General features: G+C 36.0%; 1 protein-coding gene across 1 annotated transcript in view; it reads right to left on the reverse strand.

Moving 5' to 3' along the window:
* The window catches only part of LOC143230485 (uncharacterized), a 38,174-nt gene that overhangs the window by 9,119 nt on the left and 8,854 nt on the right, over positions 1 to 20,201 (reverse strand). The window contains exon 2 of the mRNA XM_076464138.1: positions 13,349 to 13,675. Within this exon, the coding sequence (XP_076320253.1) occupies positions 13,349 to 13,632 (284 nt within the window). The 5' untranslated portion in view covers positions 13,633 to 13,675. The remainder of the gene's footprint in view (positions 1 to 13,348; positions 13,676 to 20,201) is intronic.

Genomic DNA, 20,201 nt, shown 5'->3' on the forward strand with positions numbered 1-20,201 from the left:
TACACTAAAACTTAACCTAAAAATAATAATATGGAACATACATCGTAAACTAACCTACAAAAAAACCTAGAAGCTACACTATAACCTTAGTTGCAAGCAATACCCAGGAACCTACACTATAACTTAACCAATAAATAGAAATCTCAAACCCTTACTATAACCTAACCTACAAATAAAAACCTGGAATCTACACCATAACTTTATACACGAATAAAAACCTGTGATCTACACTATAACTTTAGCTACAAGTAAAATCCAGGTACCTACACTATAACTTAACCTATAAATACACGTCTGACACTTTCACCAATAACCTTACCCACAAGTAAAAACCCTAAATCTTCACTTTACTTTGTACACTGTTGTAATATAGCAGACGAAAGCTTTCTAGACAAAAACGGAATAAAACTGTAGTAATTCTTAATCAACTAAATCATAAAGCCTTGATGGAGAGTTTATAAGTAATCTCCCTCTTCATAGAAGTTCTTACAACTGAAGCCTACAAGATAACTTTAGAACTTTATATCCAAAACCCCAACCTATTAATATACATCCCCAGCAACCAATTAGCAACCCTTATAAAATTCACTACCACCAAAACTAACTTTATGTTCAATAACCAAAACTACCTACAAATAAATGGTCTAAGTATGGGGAATCCCGTGTCACCAGTTCTATCCAACATTTTATTACACAGATTAAATCATAAGCGATCAATTCAACACTACACCCGCTACTGTATTGGTGCAGATATGTTGATGATACAGTTGCTGGATTCACATCTACAGAACACACATTTAGTTTTATTCAGCCACGTTAACTCGATACATCCCAACATTAAGTTCACCTGTGAACAGGAAAAAGCTAACCAAATAGCATTTCTTAACCTCAAGATCACGAGAAGTGATACACAATTCAAAACAGAAATCCACAGAAAAATCACCCATACTGGACTATACTTTCCCTGGGACTTAGCACATGAAACAAAACAAAAACTCGACATATTAAAAAACCAAATAAACACAACCACAAAACTATGTTCACCAGATAAAATTAACGATAAAATCAACAAAATAAAACAATACTTCATCAACATCAACAAATGTCCTCAAAATAACGTGGAAAAAATTATACGCACACACCTAGACCAACAACAAACAACAAACAGTAAATCCCAAGATACAACAAACTACAAAACATTATATACTGCTGCATATCATATGTTCCGGTCATCAACGAAAAAATAACCAACATTTGGAAAAAAAACTTATAACAAAACACAAAATTCCAGTAAACACCAAATTTATTTAAAAAACCACATACAAAACTAAAGTACATACTAAAAACTACACTGACAAACACAGCGCCAACATAATTCATAAAATACAATGCAACAACTGCCACGACTTCTATATTGGAGAAACAAGCAGAAAAATGGAAACTAGATTCAAAGAACAAACAAAAAACAGTTGTACCTTTTTGAACACTGCAAATCAAATAAACACAACATAACCATAAAAAACATTCAGATATTAAATAGGGAAACAAATATAAACAAACGCAAAATTCAAGAAGCCTTACTTATACAGTAACTAAAATCAACATTAAACCAATATAAAGGAACACCTTTACACCTATACCAATTAGTAGCCTAACATTCGACTGCAACGCCCCCTACAGTCCCGTACCCGTTTATACTGTCGTCCCTAGGACAAGAGCTCTTCAAGGGTCGCACTCCCTCTTTCTTAACCTGAAGATGACCAAGGAATGTCGAAACGTTGTTCGCTCCTTATCAATAAAAATGTTAATACCCATACCAGCCGTTTTGAGATACAAAACTTTAGTCATTCATTTTGTTGCTGTGAAAATCTACTTTATGGATGTGAAAAAAATGGTTTTTTAACAGCCTACGTAAGTTTTATTGTTATTAGAAACATTTCGTAATTATATATACAACTTTAATACAGAACGTTGCTAGAGACAGATATATCTATGCGTAATTTGTATGGTAGAATCGGTGTCATGAGTGACTCACATAATTTTCACCTCTAAGGTTTTCAGTTATTTGATATAAGTGTCACTTACAGAGTGTTTTATGTTTCATCAGAAAGGTCACTGAACTCTAAACAAACATAACAATGATTCACGCAAAACCAGTAACGCATTCAGAACCCATAGCAACGAAACAATTCCCCGATCCGCTGTCGTTTGTTTTGTTGGGGTCTTTTTTTAACATATAAATGGAGCTTCGAATTCAAGTCACGTGAGAAGTTAACTAGAATTGCGATATTATAAGTAAATATAATTATGCTCGTGGAACATCGACATGCGCGTGACTATCAGGACTATTAAGTTCCAACTCCAGTGAATGGAAACTTATAAACACAAGAATGTAGCATGCACGAAAAATGACAATATTTACCTAACTGTTGCTATGGTAACCAACATGAATTAAATAGACTAAATTATGTATTATGACATTTGAAGTGGAAAATCGTTTGTTTTTTTCTTTTTCACTTTTTCCACCAATATAATTGCGATTATATAACGTTATTAACAATGCACAGGGAAAAACCACGACATAATCAACCATCTAATAACCATCATATCTCCAAGAAGAAAGGAAAGGACATCATTTAGACTGATTAGATTTATCTTCTCAGAAACATTCTCCCAGTCAGTGCCTAACGACCATCATATGTCCAACGTCTCCAAGAAGAGAGGGACATCACTTACACTGATTAGATTTATTTTCATATAAATATTCTGCCATCCAATGTCTAACACCCATCTCATGTCCAATATTTTTAAGAGGGAGGGGACATCATTTAGACATATCTTTAAGAACATTGACATGGTCAGTTTCGAATAATCATCATACTAAGGATGGACGTCACGAACATTATAAATATGAATGTTTATTAAATATCACATCAATAAGAAGGTTATGATTATCGCATAATTATCTCTATAATTATTATTTTATTTTCATACTGCGGATGACATAACTTATCACATCTTCACGACGGTGATGGACATCATACCACCAAGGGAAGGTATTAACGTTCATCTTCATTACGATATAATTAAAATCTTCTTTATCAAAGATGGTATTTTGTTTTGTTCATTTATTTTCGTTTCAGTTAATTAAATCATTTGCCAATTATTTTTATCACTGATTAAACAACGTCGTAAAAACTAAAAGTGTCCAATCTTTTGATTGGATAATACAAGGCACCATGAAGGGACTGTGGTTCCTTTTACAAATCTGTAAAGACACCCCTAACAGTTTGTTATTACTTAGATAAAACATGATTTGAAAGTCGTGAGGAAAAAAATAAATAATTTTTGGGGCTGACCCCACAATTATCGACTCTCAGCTGAAGAAGATCTCGTGCTCTATCACAAACGCTCGTGTTCAATAACAACATTCAGAAGTTAATTCAGTCATTTCTTTTCGGTTACAAACTATAGTATGCTTGAAGGTAAACAACACTTAATATAATTAAAACAAACAAAAGTAGTTAGTTATTCAGCGTTATATTGATAACTGGGATAGATACTCTACGATAACCATGAAAATTGGAAAACTGTGTAGTTTAAGTTAAAAGTTGCAGTTAGCGACAGTTGCTTGACCAAGTCTAACAGTGAAATCATTCAAGAGAAGTGAAAGATATTAAAATAGTTTAATGTTATCACTAACCACAGATCTTAATTATTTATAAAATGCACACAAATGACTAAGTTTTAAATGGATCAGATGTAATCTCATAGTTCATATAAACAAGATGTTACAGTCTGTGATTCAGATTAAACATACAATATCACTGCTATTGTACTTGTATGCACAATCTGGACTTGCATAAACACACAGACCACGCTTTTATACATAAACAACGCGGACATTTATAAAGACACAGTCTGGACTTGTACATATAAACAATGTGGACGTGTAAATATAGTCTGGACTTGTACGTATAAACAAGGTAGACGTGTACATATAGTCTCGACTTGTACGTATAAACAAGGTAGACGTGTACATATAGTCTCGACTTGTACTTATAAACAATGTAGAGATGTACAAATAGTCTCGACTTGTACTTATAAACAATGTAGAGATGTACAAATAGTCTGGACTTGTACTTATAAACAAGGTAGACGTGTACATATAGTCTCGACTTGTACTTATAAACAATGTAGAGATGTACAAATAGTCTGGACTTGTACTTATAAACAATTTAGATTGGTACAAATAGTCTGGACTTGTACTTATAAACAAGGTAGACGTGTACATATAGTCTCAACTTGTACTTATAAACAATGTAGAGATGTACAAATAGTCTCGACTTGTACTTATAAACAATGTAGAGATGTACAAATAGTCTGGACTTGTACTTATAAACAAGGTAGACGTGTACATATAGTCTCGACTTGTACTTATAAACAATGTAGAGATGTACAAATAGTCTGGACTTGTACTTATAAACAATTTAGATTGGTACAAATAGTCTGGACTTGTACTTATAAACAAGGTAGACGTGTACATATAGTCTCAACTTGTACTTATAAACAATGTAGAGATGTACAAATAGTCTGGACTTGTACTTATAAACAATTTAGATTGGTACATATAGTGTGGACTTGTACTTATGAACAATGTAGAGATGTACAAATAGTCTGGACTTGTACTTATAAACAATTTAGATTGGTACATATAGTGGGACTTGTACTTATAAACAATGTAGAGATGTACATATAGTCTGGACTTGTACATATAAACAATGTGGACGTGTAAATATAGTCTGGACTTGTACGTATAAACAAGGTAGACGTGTACATATAGTCTCGACTTATACTTATAAACAATGTAGATTTGTGCATATTGTCTGGTCTTGTACGTATAAACAATGTAGATTTGTGCATATAGTCTGGACTTGTACGTATAAACAATCTGGATCTGCACATACGTACAATCTGGATTTCTACAAGCATCCAGTATGGTCATTAGAAACACGTCTAAATATCATTATTTATTTGTCTTTCCGTTTGAAAAATACAAAGCACAACACAACAAATAAATGAGCAGCAGACAACCAGTTGATGTAAGCAGTAAGTTCCTCTTAATAGTAGGTGACACATAACGCATCTAAACATAACACATAACGCATTCCAGAGTTGATTGGTTGTTGCTACTGTTTTCTAGTGTAGCAGCAGTGTTTTGAAAGTGTAACACTACTGACTGCCTCTAAAATTAGCTGATATTTATATTTCTTAGGGTAGCAGGTTTAATAATATCGATAACTAAACTAACTCTTGTTTATGTGTAACAGGTGTAATATTGTTGACTGTCTAAAGTTAATTGTTACTTATATTTCTTAGTTTAACAGGTTTAACAATATTGCACTCTAAACCTAGCTCTTGTTTATGTGTAACAGGTGTAATATTGTTGACTGTCTAAAGTTAATTGTTACTTATATTTCTTAGTTTAACAGGTTTAACAATATTGCACTCTAAACCTAGCTCTTGTTTATGTGTAACAGGTGTAATATTGTTGACTGTCTAAAGTTAATTGTTACTTATATTTCTTAGTTTAACAGGTTTAACAATATTGCACTCTAAACCTAGCTCTTGTTTATGTGTAACAGGTGTAATATTGTTGACTGTCTAAAGTTAATTGTTACTTATATTTCTTAGTTTAACAGGTTTAACAATATTGCACTCTAAACCTAGCTCTTGTTTATGTGCCCTAGTGTTATAGCGGGTGTAATAACGTTGACTTCCCAAAAGTAACTGTTGTTTATATTTTCTAGTGTAGCAGGTTTAATACTGTTCACTGCCTCTAAAATTAGCCTCTCATATTTCTTAGTGTAACAGATTTATCAATGTTGATTGCGTTAGAAACATTGCGCTCCAGCGCGTCAAACATGGACATTGGTTCTACAACAATAAAGATCTGCATTTTCCTTGTCCTTTAGTTCTCCTTGTTACAATGATGACTATAAGTGAACATATGCTGTTACAAGAAACTAGAAGGGTAGTCAAACGGTCAGAAGCATCATCAGTCAGATATGATTAACGTCAAACGGTCAGAAGCATCATCAGTTAGATATGATTAACGTCAAACGGACAGAAGCATCATCAGTTAGATATGATTTAACAAACACGCGAAGCAACAAGAAGTGTAGCAGCTTCTAACGTTTTTTTCCATCGAACGTAACAGCAACAGAGATCAGATGTTATTAAATAGACATTGGGGAAACAGATTTTCTTGAATAAACCTAAATCCAACACTGAAATAGTAACTATCATTCTTGCAGCTGGCATTTGTTGAATATCATGAAACACTATTCGAGGGATTTCTGGGATAGCCGTCCCTAATTTAAATACATGCACGTTATGTTTGAGAAATTACAAATTATTACTTTAAAGTTTAACTCCTAAAATTTGATAATTGATATCATGTGCTTTAAACACTACTTGTTCGTTAGGTATTAGGGTTTGAAATTCGTGGAAAGCTACACGAGGGCTATCCGCGCTAGCTGTCCCTAATTTAGCAGTATAAGACTAGAAGGAGTGCAGCTAGTTATCGCTACGACGAACTTTGTTTAGATAGAAAAGAAACTGAACTGTGAATGTGTTGTTCGATGTTGAAGTCTGTTTAGACAGATAGGAAATAGAGCTAACAATGAATTATTCAACAATATATATCACATAATATTTCACAAGGGCTCTTGTCTTCGGCTTTGTTACAAGTTCAAATTCGATTATTTTTACGTTATTCTACACCAAACAACAACTTCTCCAAAATGACGCGGTACGTCAACTTTATGGAAACATAAATGTTTTAATTTTCACAAACTTTTCGATATTGTTTGAAAAATTTAATCTAAATCTTATATTGCGTCACAATTTGAAACAATTTACAATCATCAAAAATCATAGTTCTCTTGCCACACAAAACACGAGATGGCGCGATGTTCGATCGTTAATAATTTACTAGCAATTTACGCACATTTTAAGTTCAGTTGTACAAATAAATATATATATATGAAACTAGTGTTAACTAGATTAAACATTTTTTTTCTCACAGAAATCAGTTATTATAAATAATTATACAACGCGTTGCTGGAACGCTCAAGATAAAAGAGTGCTTTGAAGCTTACATCTAACAGCCTTCATTGGTAAAATACAGTTTTAAAAGCATTTTGTGACCAGGAGCGCAGCAGCTGTTTCCATGGATCCTAGGATGCAAGAAAGGGTGTACGCTAACTAGGGTCCATAACGCTATAACAAATCGAATATGAAGGGTACTGTTGCGAAAATTCACAGGGTACAGGAAGATTGTGTGATACGTGTGCGAGTGTGTGTTTTTCTTAAAGCAGATCCACATTAGGCTATCTGCCGAGTCCACCGAGGATAATCGAACACCTGATTTTGTGTGATACGTCTCTGTTAGTGAGTAACTAGGTATTATATCGTGTTACAGAAATGTATTGATTTATGCAGCCTGTAAGTACGGGTCTGGAAAACGGATTAGTAGTTCAACTCCCGAACTACACTTCTATTACTAGTGTAAGTCAAATGGTGAAAAAAAACACAGTTTATGTAGGAGTGTAACTCAGCGCTTGGTTGAAATGTGTAACAAAAATTAAAGACGTAAATACTAAACAGGAAATTTTACAAAGAGCTAAGTTGTTCTCTCAGGAGGCCACAGCAGTGTTATGAGTTCCTCTGCCATCTGTTCGCACATCAGTTCTCTCGCGACCACGTGAAACATTCAACAAGAGACTGGCTGCACTGTCACATGTCGGTCACGCGCCGCGTGTTTAATGGTATGTTTACTTTAAAACACGAGCACGCTGACGTTGTACATCATATATAGCTCAATGCCGCCACAAAAAGCCTCTTCACATAAGTATCAAGGACCATGATAGTGGTTCATAATAGGGTTCGCTCAGGAATTTTACAGAACTTCTAATAGAACATACAGGCAAAAGTTATCTTAAAGAGCAGACTTGTTTCACACTCAAGATTTTCTATTTCTGTGGCTAAGGCTGCTACAATATTGATAATAGCAACAATTTTGATTTTCCGATTGTTGAACAAAATTCGTCCATTTTTTTCTTCATAATATTATTTTTCATATTTTCTCGTTTCACAAGCCTACAGAAAAAAAGTTTTTGGATATTTTATTTAAACCTGAGCAAATACTAAAACAAAAGCAAAAACTCCTGTGCAGATTATGGGGCTATTTTTATGCTGATTATTTAAAGGGAAAGAGAGATTTTATCAGTTTTTTATCGTTACTGAACAAGTTTCTCTTCGAAGCCATTCAATCACCGAAACATACGGCAAAAACGACTAAGTATACTGCACCCAAATCTACGCACATCTACCAAACAAACTCCTTAGAAGGTTGTAGAATTTTCTTTTAGTTTATTCTTACAGTCTCTAAAATTTTCTAAGTTTTCCTCGCTACCAGCAAAGCTCTTCAAATATTGCAAAAACGTAAAACCATTCAAGCACCGTTATACTGGTCAGAAATATTCCATTTTATATTAGATGGAAGTGCTTCGTTTCATTGCAGTACACAATGTGTATATTTATAATAGTGTCTCCAGCCTCATTATTAATGATTATAATTTTACAAGTAACTACAGAGAAAATGGCTGCGAAAATTTTACTAAAACGTGGACAATATTTATGGATGCAATATTGAATGTGTCATGGAGTAGTTTTAAATTAATTCAAATGCTGTGTTTTTGTATGCCAAAAAAATACTCTAAGTTCTTCAATTTTAGCCATCGAGAAAAATCCAATGTTTTTATTAAATCGCTTAAACAGAAAAATAATTTGAGCAACTTATAGCGCGTCAGTTGGAAATTGCTACAGTTAAGATTCATCATTTCTTGAGTTCGTTGTTGTACTTTGTCTCCACGTGATTTTCTGCGACTATTTCATTGGGCTCTCTGACGGTAGTCTCTACTCTTGTGACTGATTTTCTTACTTCGCTGAAATTGTGAGTGTATATTTTATAATTCATATTTTTGTTTCACGACTTGATATTTTACATCAAAACCTAGGTAACCGATATACTGTATGAAACGCTGAGAATGACCATGACCTATTTAATGAGTCTATTATTTGTCATTGAATATTGACTAGAGGGAGTGACAACACCTGTCACTGCACGGGATCTGTCGATCTTTGGATTTAAAAAATTGAAATTCAATATTAATTTTCTAACGAAAAAGGTTGAGTAGTATCACGTCTCGAGCCTTGGACCTTTCGACAAGCAGTCTAAGGAATTAAAACTAAGCTACAAAATATTCTTTACTAACTACGTCACTCCTTGTTAGAATGTAAATAATATTGTAGCTTTGAATTATGTATGCAAGAATATCGCTAGGTTTTGAATAACTGTCTGGAGTTTAAAGGAATAAAAAACAAATTAGTTCTTCAGAAACGGTATAAACTATTCTTTCAGTCATCGCATAATTAAAAAATTGTATTATTCCTTATACGTTCGACCAAATTAAAACTTTGTAGTTTTAAGCTGTGGCCTCCCGCTAGTACAGCGGTAAGTTTACGGATTTAAAACAATAAAATCAGAGGTTCGATTCCCTTCGGTGGGCTCAGCAGATAGCCCGAAGTGTCTTCGTTATAAGAAAGCACAAACTTTAAGCTGTGTTTTTACAACAGTGCAGGTATGAACTATATTTTGCCAAAACAAAGCCTCATTCTTTGTAGATCTGTCGACTTACCTGTTGTGGAAACGTGTCTTGATACAGACCACTAAGGGCTTAACGTTCCATCTTCATAAGTAGCACGCTATAAGGTGTTAAAATTTAATGTGAGGGACTGTTTAAATTTACATATTTCACTCAGAATATGTATTTCAATACTTTGTGTCCATTTTGTCTTATCTTCCATACAGATTTAAAGCTGTTAGGTTCACTCAAAACTTTTTTTTTATCTCCCTTATAAAAGTGAATAATGACAAATCAGATTATTAGCAGGTAAACGTCTGCAGGTTAAAGCAGGGAACTTCATATTTATATTTACAGTCCCCTATTCGTGACGCACGAGATATACTTAATCCATTTACTTACTACCCTGCCAACAAGGATGACGTGCTTGACACTCCCCACTAGTTTAAAGTCTTCATGTAGTCACTTAGGTGTATTAAAGCGGTATGTGTGAAGAAAAAACGAACTATTTAAAAACCGTGTTGCCTACAAATCCGTCAACTTTAAAACCAAGTCCGTCTCATAAGAGAGACCAATCATCCAACAGGATAAAAGTAATCTCTGGAAACACAAAAGATTTACTATCCTTCACATACAGTAAAAAATGAGAATATGCTGTGAACATTGTTGCAATATTGTTTGTTTGTTTTTTTAATTTGGCGCAAAGCCACACGAGCGCTATCTGCGCTAGCTGTCCCTAATTTAGAACTGTAAGCCTAAGGGAAGGTAACTAGTCATCACTACCTACCTCCAATTCTTGGGCTACTCTTTTATAAACGAATTGTGGGATTGATCGTTGCGCTACAAACCCATCACGACTGAGAGGGCGAGCATGTTTCGAACCCGCCATCCTCGCATTACGAGCTGAGCGCCCTGACACCTGGCCATTGTTAACCATTTCTCTTCTCACAAACCTTCTGTCCTTAATCTGATTAGACTACACTCACAGATCCTCTTCCCTTAAACTGGTTAGACCAGACTCACAAATACTCTATCCTTAATCTGGTTAGACTAGACTCACAAATTCTGTCCTTTAATTGATTAAACCACACTCACAAATTCTCTGCTCTTAAACCGAACACCACACACTCACAAGATCTCTGTCCTTAAACTGATTAGACCAGACTCACAAATTCTCTGTCCTTAAACTGGTTAGACTAGACTCATAAATCCTGTGTCCTTAAACCGATCACACCACACTCACAAATCCTCTGTCTTTAAACTGATTAGACCAGTCTCACAAATCCTCTGCTCTTAAACCGAACACCACACACTCACAAGTTCTCTGTCCTTAAACTGATTAGACCAGTCTCACAAATCCTGTGTCCTTAAACTGGTTAGACTAGACTCACAAATCCTGTGTCCTTAAACTGGTTACACCACACTCACAGATCTTCTGCCCTTAATCTGGTTAGACTAGACTCACAAATCCTGTGTCCTTAAACTGGTTACACCACACTCACAGATCTTCTTCCCTTAATCTGGTTAGACTAGACTCACAAATTCTGTGTCCTTAAACTGGTTACACCACACTCACAGATCTTCTGCCCTTAATCTGGTTAGACTAGACTCACAAATCCTGTGTCCTTAAACTGGTTACACCACACTCACAGATCTTCTGCCCTTATACTGGTTAGACTAGACTCACAAATCCTGTGTCCTTAAACTGGTTACACCACACTCACAGATCTTCTGCCCTTATACTGGTTAGACCAGACTCACAAATACTCTATCCTTAATCTGGTTAGACGAGACTCACAAATTCTGTCCTTTAATTGATTAAACCACACTCACAAATTCTCTGCTCTTAAACCGAACACCACACACTCACAAGATCTCTGTCCTTAAACTGATTAGACCAGACTCACAAATCCTCTGTCCTTAAACTGGTTAGACTAGACTCATAAATCCTGTGTCCTTAAACCGATCACACCACACTCACAAATCCTCTGTCTTTAAACTGATTAGACCAGTCTCACAAATCCTCTGCTCTTAAACCGAACACCACACACTCACAAGTTCTCTGTCCTTAAACTGATTAGACCAGTCTCACAAATCCTCTGCCCTTATACTGGTTAGACTAGACTCACAAATCCTGTGTCCTTAAACTGGTTACACCACACTCACAGATCTTCTGCCCTTAATCTGGTTAGACTAGACTCACAAATCCTGTGTCCTTAAACTGGTTACACCACACTCACAGATCTTCTTCCCTTAATCTGGTTAGACTAGACTCACAAATTCTGTGTCCTTAAACTGGTTACACCACACTCACAGATCTTCTGCCCTTATACTGGTTAGACTAGACTCACAAATCCTGTGTCCTTAAACTGGTTACACCACACTCACAGATCTTCTGCCCTTAATCTGGTTAGACTAGACTCACAAATCCTGTGTCCTTAAACTGGTTACACCACACTCACAGATCTTTTGCCCTTAATCTGGTTAGACTAGACTCACAAATCCTGTGTCCTTAAACTGGTTACACCACACTCACAGATCTTCTGCCCTTATACTGGTTAGACTAGACTCACAAATCCTGTGTCCTTAAACTGGTTACACCACACTCACAGATCTTCTGCCCTTATACTGGTTAGACTAGACTTACAAATTCTGTGTCCTTAAACTGGTTACACCACACTCACAGATCTTCTGCCCTTAATCTGGTTAGACTAGACTCACAAATCCTGTGTCCTTAAACTGGTTACACCACACTCACAGATCTTCTGCCCTTATACTGGTTAGACTAGACTCACAAATCCTGTGTCCTTAAACTGGTTACACCACACTCACAGATCTTCTGCCATTAATCTGGTTAGACTAGACTCACAAATCCTGTGTCCTTAAACTGGTTACACCACACTCACAGATCTTCTGCCCTTATACTGGTTAGACTAGACTCACAAATCCTGTGTCCTTAAACTGGTTACACCACACTCACAAATCCTCTGCCCTTATACTGGTTAGACTAGACTCATAAATTCTGTGTCCTTAAACTGATTAGAACAGACTCACAAATCCTGTGTTCTTAAATTAATTAGACCAAACTCACAAATCCTGTGTTCTTAAATTAATTAGACCAAACTCACAAATCCTCTGTCCTTAAACTGTTTAGACTTGACTCACAAATCCTTTGTCCTCAAACTGTTTAAAGCTTCATTTAATTAAGCTATTTAGTTGTTCTTGTGCTCTACAAAGTTGACATATTTTATATAAGATAAACAAGTTGTCTTCCCTGTACTACACATAATAGTCTATGTTTTATTATGTTTTTAAAACTCCTGTCTTAGTTTAGGGCACAAGTTGTGACAGGAATAAAAATATGGGAAGTTTAGACTAACATAGCTAACTGTAAGTTTTTGTTTTGTCTTTTAAAGTTATTAGATTTTATAATAATTGTTACAGACATTTCGTCTGTAAAAATCATACAAATGTTAAGAATATTAGTTTATTATTTTCAGTTCAACTAACCTTTCTTAATAGGATTTCTTATTTTGTTCTTAAAACCTTAAAATATTATTACTACTGTTACTGAAGGTAAAAATCTTTACTCGTGTATTTATCAATGAAATTAAATAATACATTCTTCCCCCTTTTACCTTCGCAACGCCACCTGTGCAGCCATAACTCTTTGCCTTTCTACCACCAGGAGACAGTTTGGACATTGACAGTCTCGCCATCTACAGAATCGCTTATGACCCTTCAAACAGGATATCACTCCATGGTTTCGGCAGCGAGCACACTTCGGAGTTCGTAAAAGACGTCGTGCTACCTTCGTGCTACACTCGACGTCCACATCCTCTTCGGGTACATCCGAGGAACCGCCCGGACTAGATACCGAAGTGCTGTCGGCAATCGCCCCCTCTGAATCGGAAGTCTCCATACCGAAAGATTCAGTGTGTCTGTCACAAGTTATGAGTCAGACTCTGAAATTTGTAGTAAACGTTTCAATCTATTTAGTCAAACAAAATACGGCTATGATTTCTTATAATAAATTTTTTGGTATAAAAACAAATAATACTAACTTTTAATATTCATAATTTGACCATGAAGACAGTTGTGTGATATATTTAACATTAGGATTGAAATTATATACGCGTCATTTGATCCTATTAGAAACTACTCCAGTTAAATCTTACATACGTGAGACACATACTAAGAAATATCTGACAGTTAAAACGATATTAACTACGTGTACTTGGTGATTTTCTGTAAAAGTTAATTTTCTATTTATATATTTGATTACAACACACAATACTTGTAACCAAGTAATGATATTACTCATAATAACACAGGACAACTTGAATGCCCAAACCACGCAATAAAGTTGTGACCAGGAAACAATTACCAGACGTGCAAATATTGAAATTGAGCATATAGCTCATAAAGTAACATAAATCACAGTAAAAACAGTGAGTTGTCAAATAACAAACAATATAGTAGACTAAAAAATAAAAACTGCTACAGCAAAAACTGTAGGTGACCAAATAACGTATATTACATTGAAACCTTAGACTATTAAATAGCTTATATTACACTAAAGCTTTAGACTATTAAATAACATATCTATCCACAGAAACTAGTTAGTGGATCTCTCCCTTGAGATCTTGATTTTTTCTTGATCTACAAAAGAATCATCTTTCGTTCTTTATTATGATGATGGTTGTCTTCCTCCGAAAGCGATACGGTTACCTACTTTATTTTTTGTTTGTTTTTCTAATTTCGCGCAACGCTACATGAGGGCTACCTGCGCTAGCCGTCCCTAATTTAGCAGTGTAAGACTAGAGGAAAAACAGCTAGTCATCATTATCCATCGCCAACTCTTGGACTACTCTTTTATTAACGAATAGTTGGATTGACCGTCACTTTATAACGCCCCATTGCTGAAAGGTCGAGCGGATTTGGTGCGATAGGGATTCGAACCCGCGATCTTCAGAGTACGAGTTGAGCGCCTTAACCATTCGGTTTCATCGGTTTCTTACTTTTTTTGTACATTAAATCACTAAACTTAATATTTACATAGAAAACATATTCTGTGCCTTTAACTTCTTTTGTTACAATTGAAAAGAAATAATAACATTAGAAACGAATATCAAAATAAAAATATTGTTTAACGTTAATGTTATTTTATTTACAAATCATCGCTAATAAAAAAACGATATTTATTTTCAAACTAACAGTTCATCTTTATGTAAAGGTGTGGTAAGATATACATGTCGTTGTTATTATTTATAGAATTGCATTAGTAAGGAAGAAATCCAAAAAATTTTCCATCGCACATATTTGGAAACATCCTTTTAGTGCCATCTTTTGCTAACCATGTGAACTAAAATATTTCATTCAGTATTTTAAAATGTTTTTATTATCGTTATCTCACCTCAGGAAACAATGTTAACATTTGACAATTATATACACATTGACAGGTACACTGCTCTACAGCTAAGATTCCATAACAAATCAAGGAAGTTCCCAGTTAATACTTTTGTTACCTCTGCAGATCAACTTACTCTGGACAGATGGTACGTTTGTTTTTAATCATTTAGATGACCTTTTCCTTGTATTTAGCATAACTCGTTATTTTCTTCAAACATTTGCCCCCTAGTTACTCAACGGTAGGTCAGGAGACTTATAAAGTGGTAAAATTAAGGTTTCGATACCTGCGGCAGACAGATTACCTTTCTGCTTAATATCAAGCCAATATCAGTCCAATCATTAAAATTATTTGTTTACCTTAATTTTTTTTAGAAAGTAAAACAACTAAATGTAATATCCTGCTCACTGTATTTATTCTCTATTCTAATACTCTTGGCCCGGTATGGCCAGGTGGTAAGGCACTCGACTCGTAATTTGAGGGTCGCGGGTTCGAATCCCCGTCGCACCAAACATGCTCGCCTTTTCAGCCGTGGAGACGTTTCAATGTGACATTCAATCCCATTATTCGTTGGTAAAAGAGTCCTCAAGGATGGCGGTGGGTGGTGATGACTAACTTGCCTTCCCTCTAATCTTGCATTAGTAAATTAGGAACGACTTCGTGTAGCTTTGCGCAAAATCCATAAACAAACAAAACTAATATTCTCACCAGGTAGAGAACAAGTAAACAGTTTATTTGATTATTATACTCTATCGAGACAGTAAGAAAAGGGAAGGAAACCATTGCTGTTCGTTTGATTTGTTGAACAGTTTATACTCGAAGGTGAAGCTTGGCGCATAAAGAGTTGAAAGTCAGAATCATGAAGCTACTACGATAACATGTGTTGAAGTAACAATAAAGTGTTACTGCACATTAACGTGCACACAGTCAGAGAAGGTTACAAGCATTACTACGTATAGACATGAACATACTCAGAAGAAGGTACAAGCGTCACTATATATTAATTTAGACACAGTCAGTAGACGTTCAAATGTTACTGCGTAAACATACATGTAGTCGCTGGACGTTACAAGTGTTTCTACAGAGTAATAGAGAATCAAAAATACGACATAACTTTAAAATCCACTATTTAGTAAAACGTAAACCTTAAAAGTCCTGTCCTCTTAGAAACATAAAGATTCACATTGCATGTGTTGCGTGTTTCAAAACCTCACCACAAGCCATAAAATAAATTATTACACTCATAATGATCTTATATTCTGAAACACTATGAACATAACATTTAAAAATGACGAGGGCTTGCAGGCCAAAGGTTATTAACCTCTGGGAAACAACTTAATTTGTTTTCATTAGAAAGGAGCTATTGAAAAAGGCTTAATAACGAATCTATTTTACCACATAGTTCTCAACTTGTCTATGTTATTAATTACAGTAAGTTACTAAAGCTATTTACTATGTGTGTTTCCTTATAGCAAAGCCACTTTGGGCTATCTCCTTAGTTCACCGAGGAGAATCAAGCCCCTGATCTTACCGTTGTAAATCCGTAGACTGACCGCTGTACTAGAGGGGAACAGTCTATTTACTGCTGTCCCTAATTTGGAGATCCTCAACTGAAGGAAAACAGCCAGTGATAAGCACCCTATCACCCATAAATTAAAGAGCGGGAATTATTGAGAGGTGTGGAACAGATTCAAACCCATCTTGCCAGTTTAATGGTCCAGACGTTTTCTACAGAGCCAACTTACACGGATATTTAGTTCTCTTCCAGTGGCACGGCGGTATGGCTGCAGAATTTCAACGCTAGGAACCGAGCTTCGATACCCATTGTGACCAGAGCACAGTTGCCCTAATATGTAGCTTTGTGCTTGAACTGCAAACAAACAAACTATTCGTCTCCAATGAAGTTTTGTGTTCCGATAATGAAGGGTATCATCTCCGTACAAGTGCAATGCACTAACCGAATGAATCGAACCCCAAATGCTAGAGTTATAAACCCTCACACCAAAGGGAACTAATCATTAGGACCAATAAACTCACACATATGCTTTATTTGGTTTTTCATATTTACCAAAAAACAATGACATATTATTCCAGCGTGAAACAGCCCGGCATGGCCAGTAGTTAGGGTAGTTAGTTAGTACTCAATTCTCAATCTGAAGATCACGGGTTCGAATCCCCGACTCCAATAAAGAGGCTCGTCCTTTCAGCTGGGGGTTCATTATAATGTTACGGTCAATCTCACTATTTGTTGATAAAGGAACAGTTCAATAGTTGGTGGTGATGACTAGCTTCTTTCCCTCTAGTATTATACTGCTAAACAATTCAACGTATACTGATAACTGTTTGTTTGTTTTTTCTATCAAGCAAATTTCAAATTCCCAGTTTGACCCTGAAGAAGAAAGGTTCACCACCTTTCGAAGTCGTTCATTTCTATCAAGACTTCTTCATCCTGCGATTTTTCTAACATCATAAATAGAAGTTCAAAGATAGTTAGCTTCTGTGTTGTCGCTCTATAGTTAGCTTTTGTATTGTCGCTCTATAGTTAGCTTCTGTATTGTCGCTCTATAGTTAGCTTCTGTATTGTCGCTCTATAGTTAGCTTCTGTGTTGTCGCTCTATAGTTAGCTTCTGTATTGTCGCTCTATAGTTAGCTTCTGTGCTGTCGATAAAATTAGGTGTTGTCGCTCTATAGTTAGCTTCTGTGTTGTCGCTCTATAGTTAGCTTCTGTATTGTTGCTCGAACAAAAAAAAATAAGAAAAATTGGTTTATATTTCCTTGCACAATAAAATTTAACTCACAGTGAATACGAAAACCCGTGATCAGAACTTTGGAATGTGGGTGAATTAAAAAAAAGTGAATCCCCTCTAATTTACTAGAGAATGCCTCAAGTGTTGGTGGTATATACTGTTCACTAGTTGCCTCAAGTGTTGGTGGTATATACTGTTCACTAGTTGCCTCAAGTGTTGGTGGTATATACTGTTCACTAGTTGCCTCAAGTGTTGGTGGTATATACTGTTCACTAGTTGCCTCAAGTGTTGGTGGTATATACTGTTCACTAGTTGCACTAGTTGCCTCAAGTGTTGGTGGTATATACTGTTCACCAGTTGCCTCAAGTGTTGGTGGTATATACTGTTCACTAGTTGCCTCAAGTGTTGGTGGTATATACTGTTCACTAGTTGGTGGTATATACTGTTCACTAGCCTGCCTGTTGGTGGTATATACTCACTAGTTGTGTGGTATATACTGTTCAAGTGCCTCAAGTTGGTGGTATATACTGTTCACTAGTTGCCTCAAGTGTTGGTGGTATATACTGTTCACTAGTTGCCTCAAGTGTTGGTGGTATATACTGTTCACTAGTTGCCTCAAGTGTTGGTGGTATATACTGTTCACTAGTTGCCTCAAGTGTTGGTGGTATATACTGTTCACTAGTTGCCTCAAGTGTTGGTGGTATATACTGTTCACTAGTTGCCTCAAGTGTTGGTGGTATATACTGTTCACTAGTTGCCTCAAGTGTTGGTGGTATATACTGTTCACTAGTTGCCTCAAGTGTTGGTGGTATATACTGTTCACTAGCTGCCTCAAGTGTTGGTGGTATATACTGTTCACTAGTTGTGTTGATGGTATATACTGTTCACTAGTTGCAAGTGTTGGTGGTATATACTAGTTGCCTCAAGTGTTGGTGGTATATACTGTTCACTAGTTGCCTCAAGTGTTGGTGGTATATACTGTTCACTAGTTGCCTCAAGTGTTGGTGGTATATACTGTTCACTAGGTTGTTCACTAGTTCAAGTGTTGGTGGTATATACTGTTCACTAGTTGCCTTGGTGGTATATACTGTTCACTAGTTGTGTGTTGGTGGTATATACTGTTCACTAGTTGCCTCAAGTGTTGGTGGTATATACTGTTCACTAGTTGTTGTTCACTAGTTGCCTCAAGTGTTGGTGGTATATACTGTTCACTAGTTGCCTCAAGTGTTGGTGGTATATACTGTTCACTAGTTGCCTCAAGTGTTGGTGGTATATACTGTTCACTAGTTGCCTCAAGTGTTGGTGGTATATACTGTTCACTAGTTGCCTCAAGTGTTGGTGGTATATACTGTTCACTAGTTGCCTCAAGTGTTGGTGGTATATACTGTTCACTAGTTGCCTCAAGTGTTGGTGGTATATACTGTTCACTAGTTGCCTCAAGTGTTGGTGGTATATACTGTTCACTAGTTGCCTCAAGTGTTGGTGGTATATACTGTTCACTAGTTGCCTCAAGTGTTGGTGGTATATACTGTTCACTAGTTGCCTCAAGTGTTGGTGGTATATACTGTTCACTAGTTGCCTCAAGTGTTGGTGGTATATACTGTTCACTAGTTGCCTCAAGTGTTGGTGGTATATACTGTTCACTAGTTGCCTCAAGTGTTGGTGGTATATACTGTTCACTAGTTGCCTCAAGTGTTGGTGGTATATACTGTTCACTAGCTGCCTCAAGTGTTGGTGGTATATACTGTTCACTAGTTGTCTCAAGTGTTGGTGGTATATACTGTTCACTAGTTGCCTCAAGTGTTGGTGGTATATACTGTTCACTAGTTGCTTCAAGTGTTGGTGGTATATACTGTTCAAGTGTTGGTGGTATATACTGTTCACTAGTTGCCTCAAGTGTTGGTGGTATATACTGTTCACTAGTTGCCTCAAGTGTTGGTGGTATATACTGTTCACTAGTTGCCTCAAGTGTTGGTGGTATATACTGTTCACTAGTTGCCTCAAGTGTTGGTGGTATATACTGTTCACTAGTTGCCTCAAGTGTTGGTGGTATATACTGTTCACTAGTTGCCTCAAGTGTTGGTGGTATATACTGTTCACTAGTTGCCTCAAGTGTTGGTGGTATATACTGTTCACTAGTTGCCTCAAGTGTTGGTGGTATATACTGTTCACTAGTAAGTGTTGGTGGTATATACTGTTCACTAGTTGCCTCAAGTGTTGGTGGTATATACTGTTCACTAGTTGCCTCAAGTGTTGGTGGTATATACTGTTCACTAGTTGCCTCAAGTGTTGGTGGTATATACTGTTCACTAGTTGCCTCAAGTGTTGGTGGTA

This window comes from Tachypleus tridentatus, chromosome 1 (assembly GCF_004210375.1).
Source record: "Tachypleus tridentatus isolate NWPU-2018 chromosome 1, ASM421037v1, whole genome shotgun sequence".
NCBI lineage: Eukaryota > Metazoa > Arthropoda > Merostomata > Xiphosura > Limulidae > Tachypleus > Tachypleus tridentatus.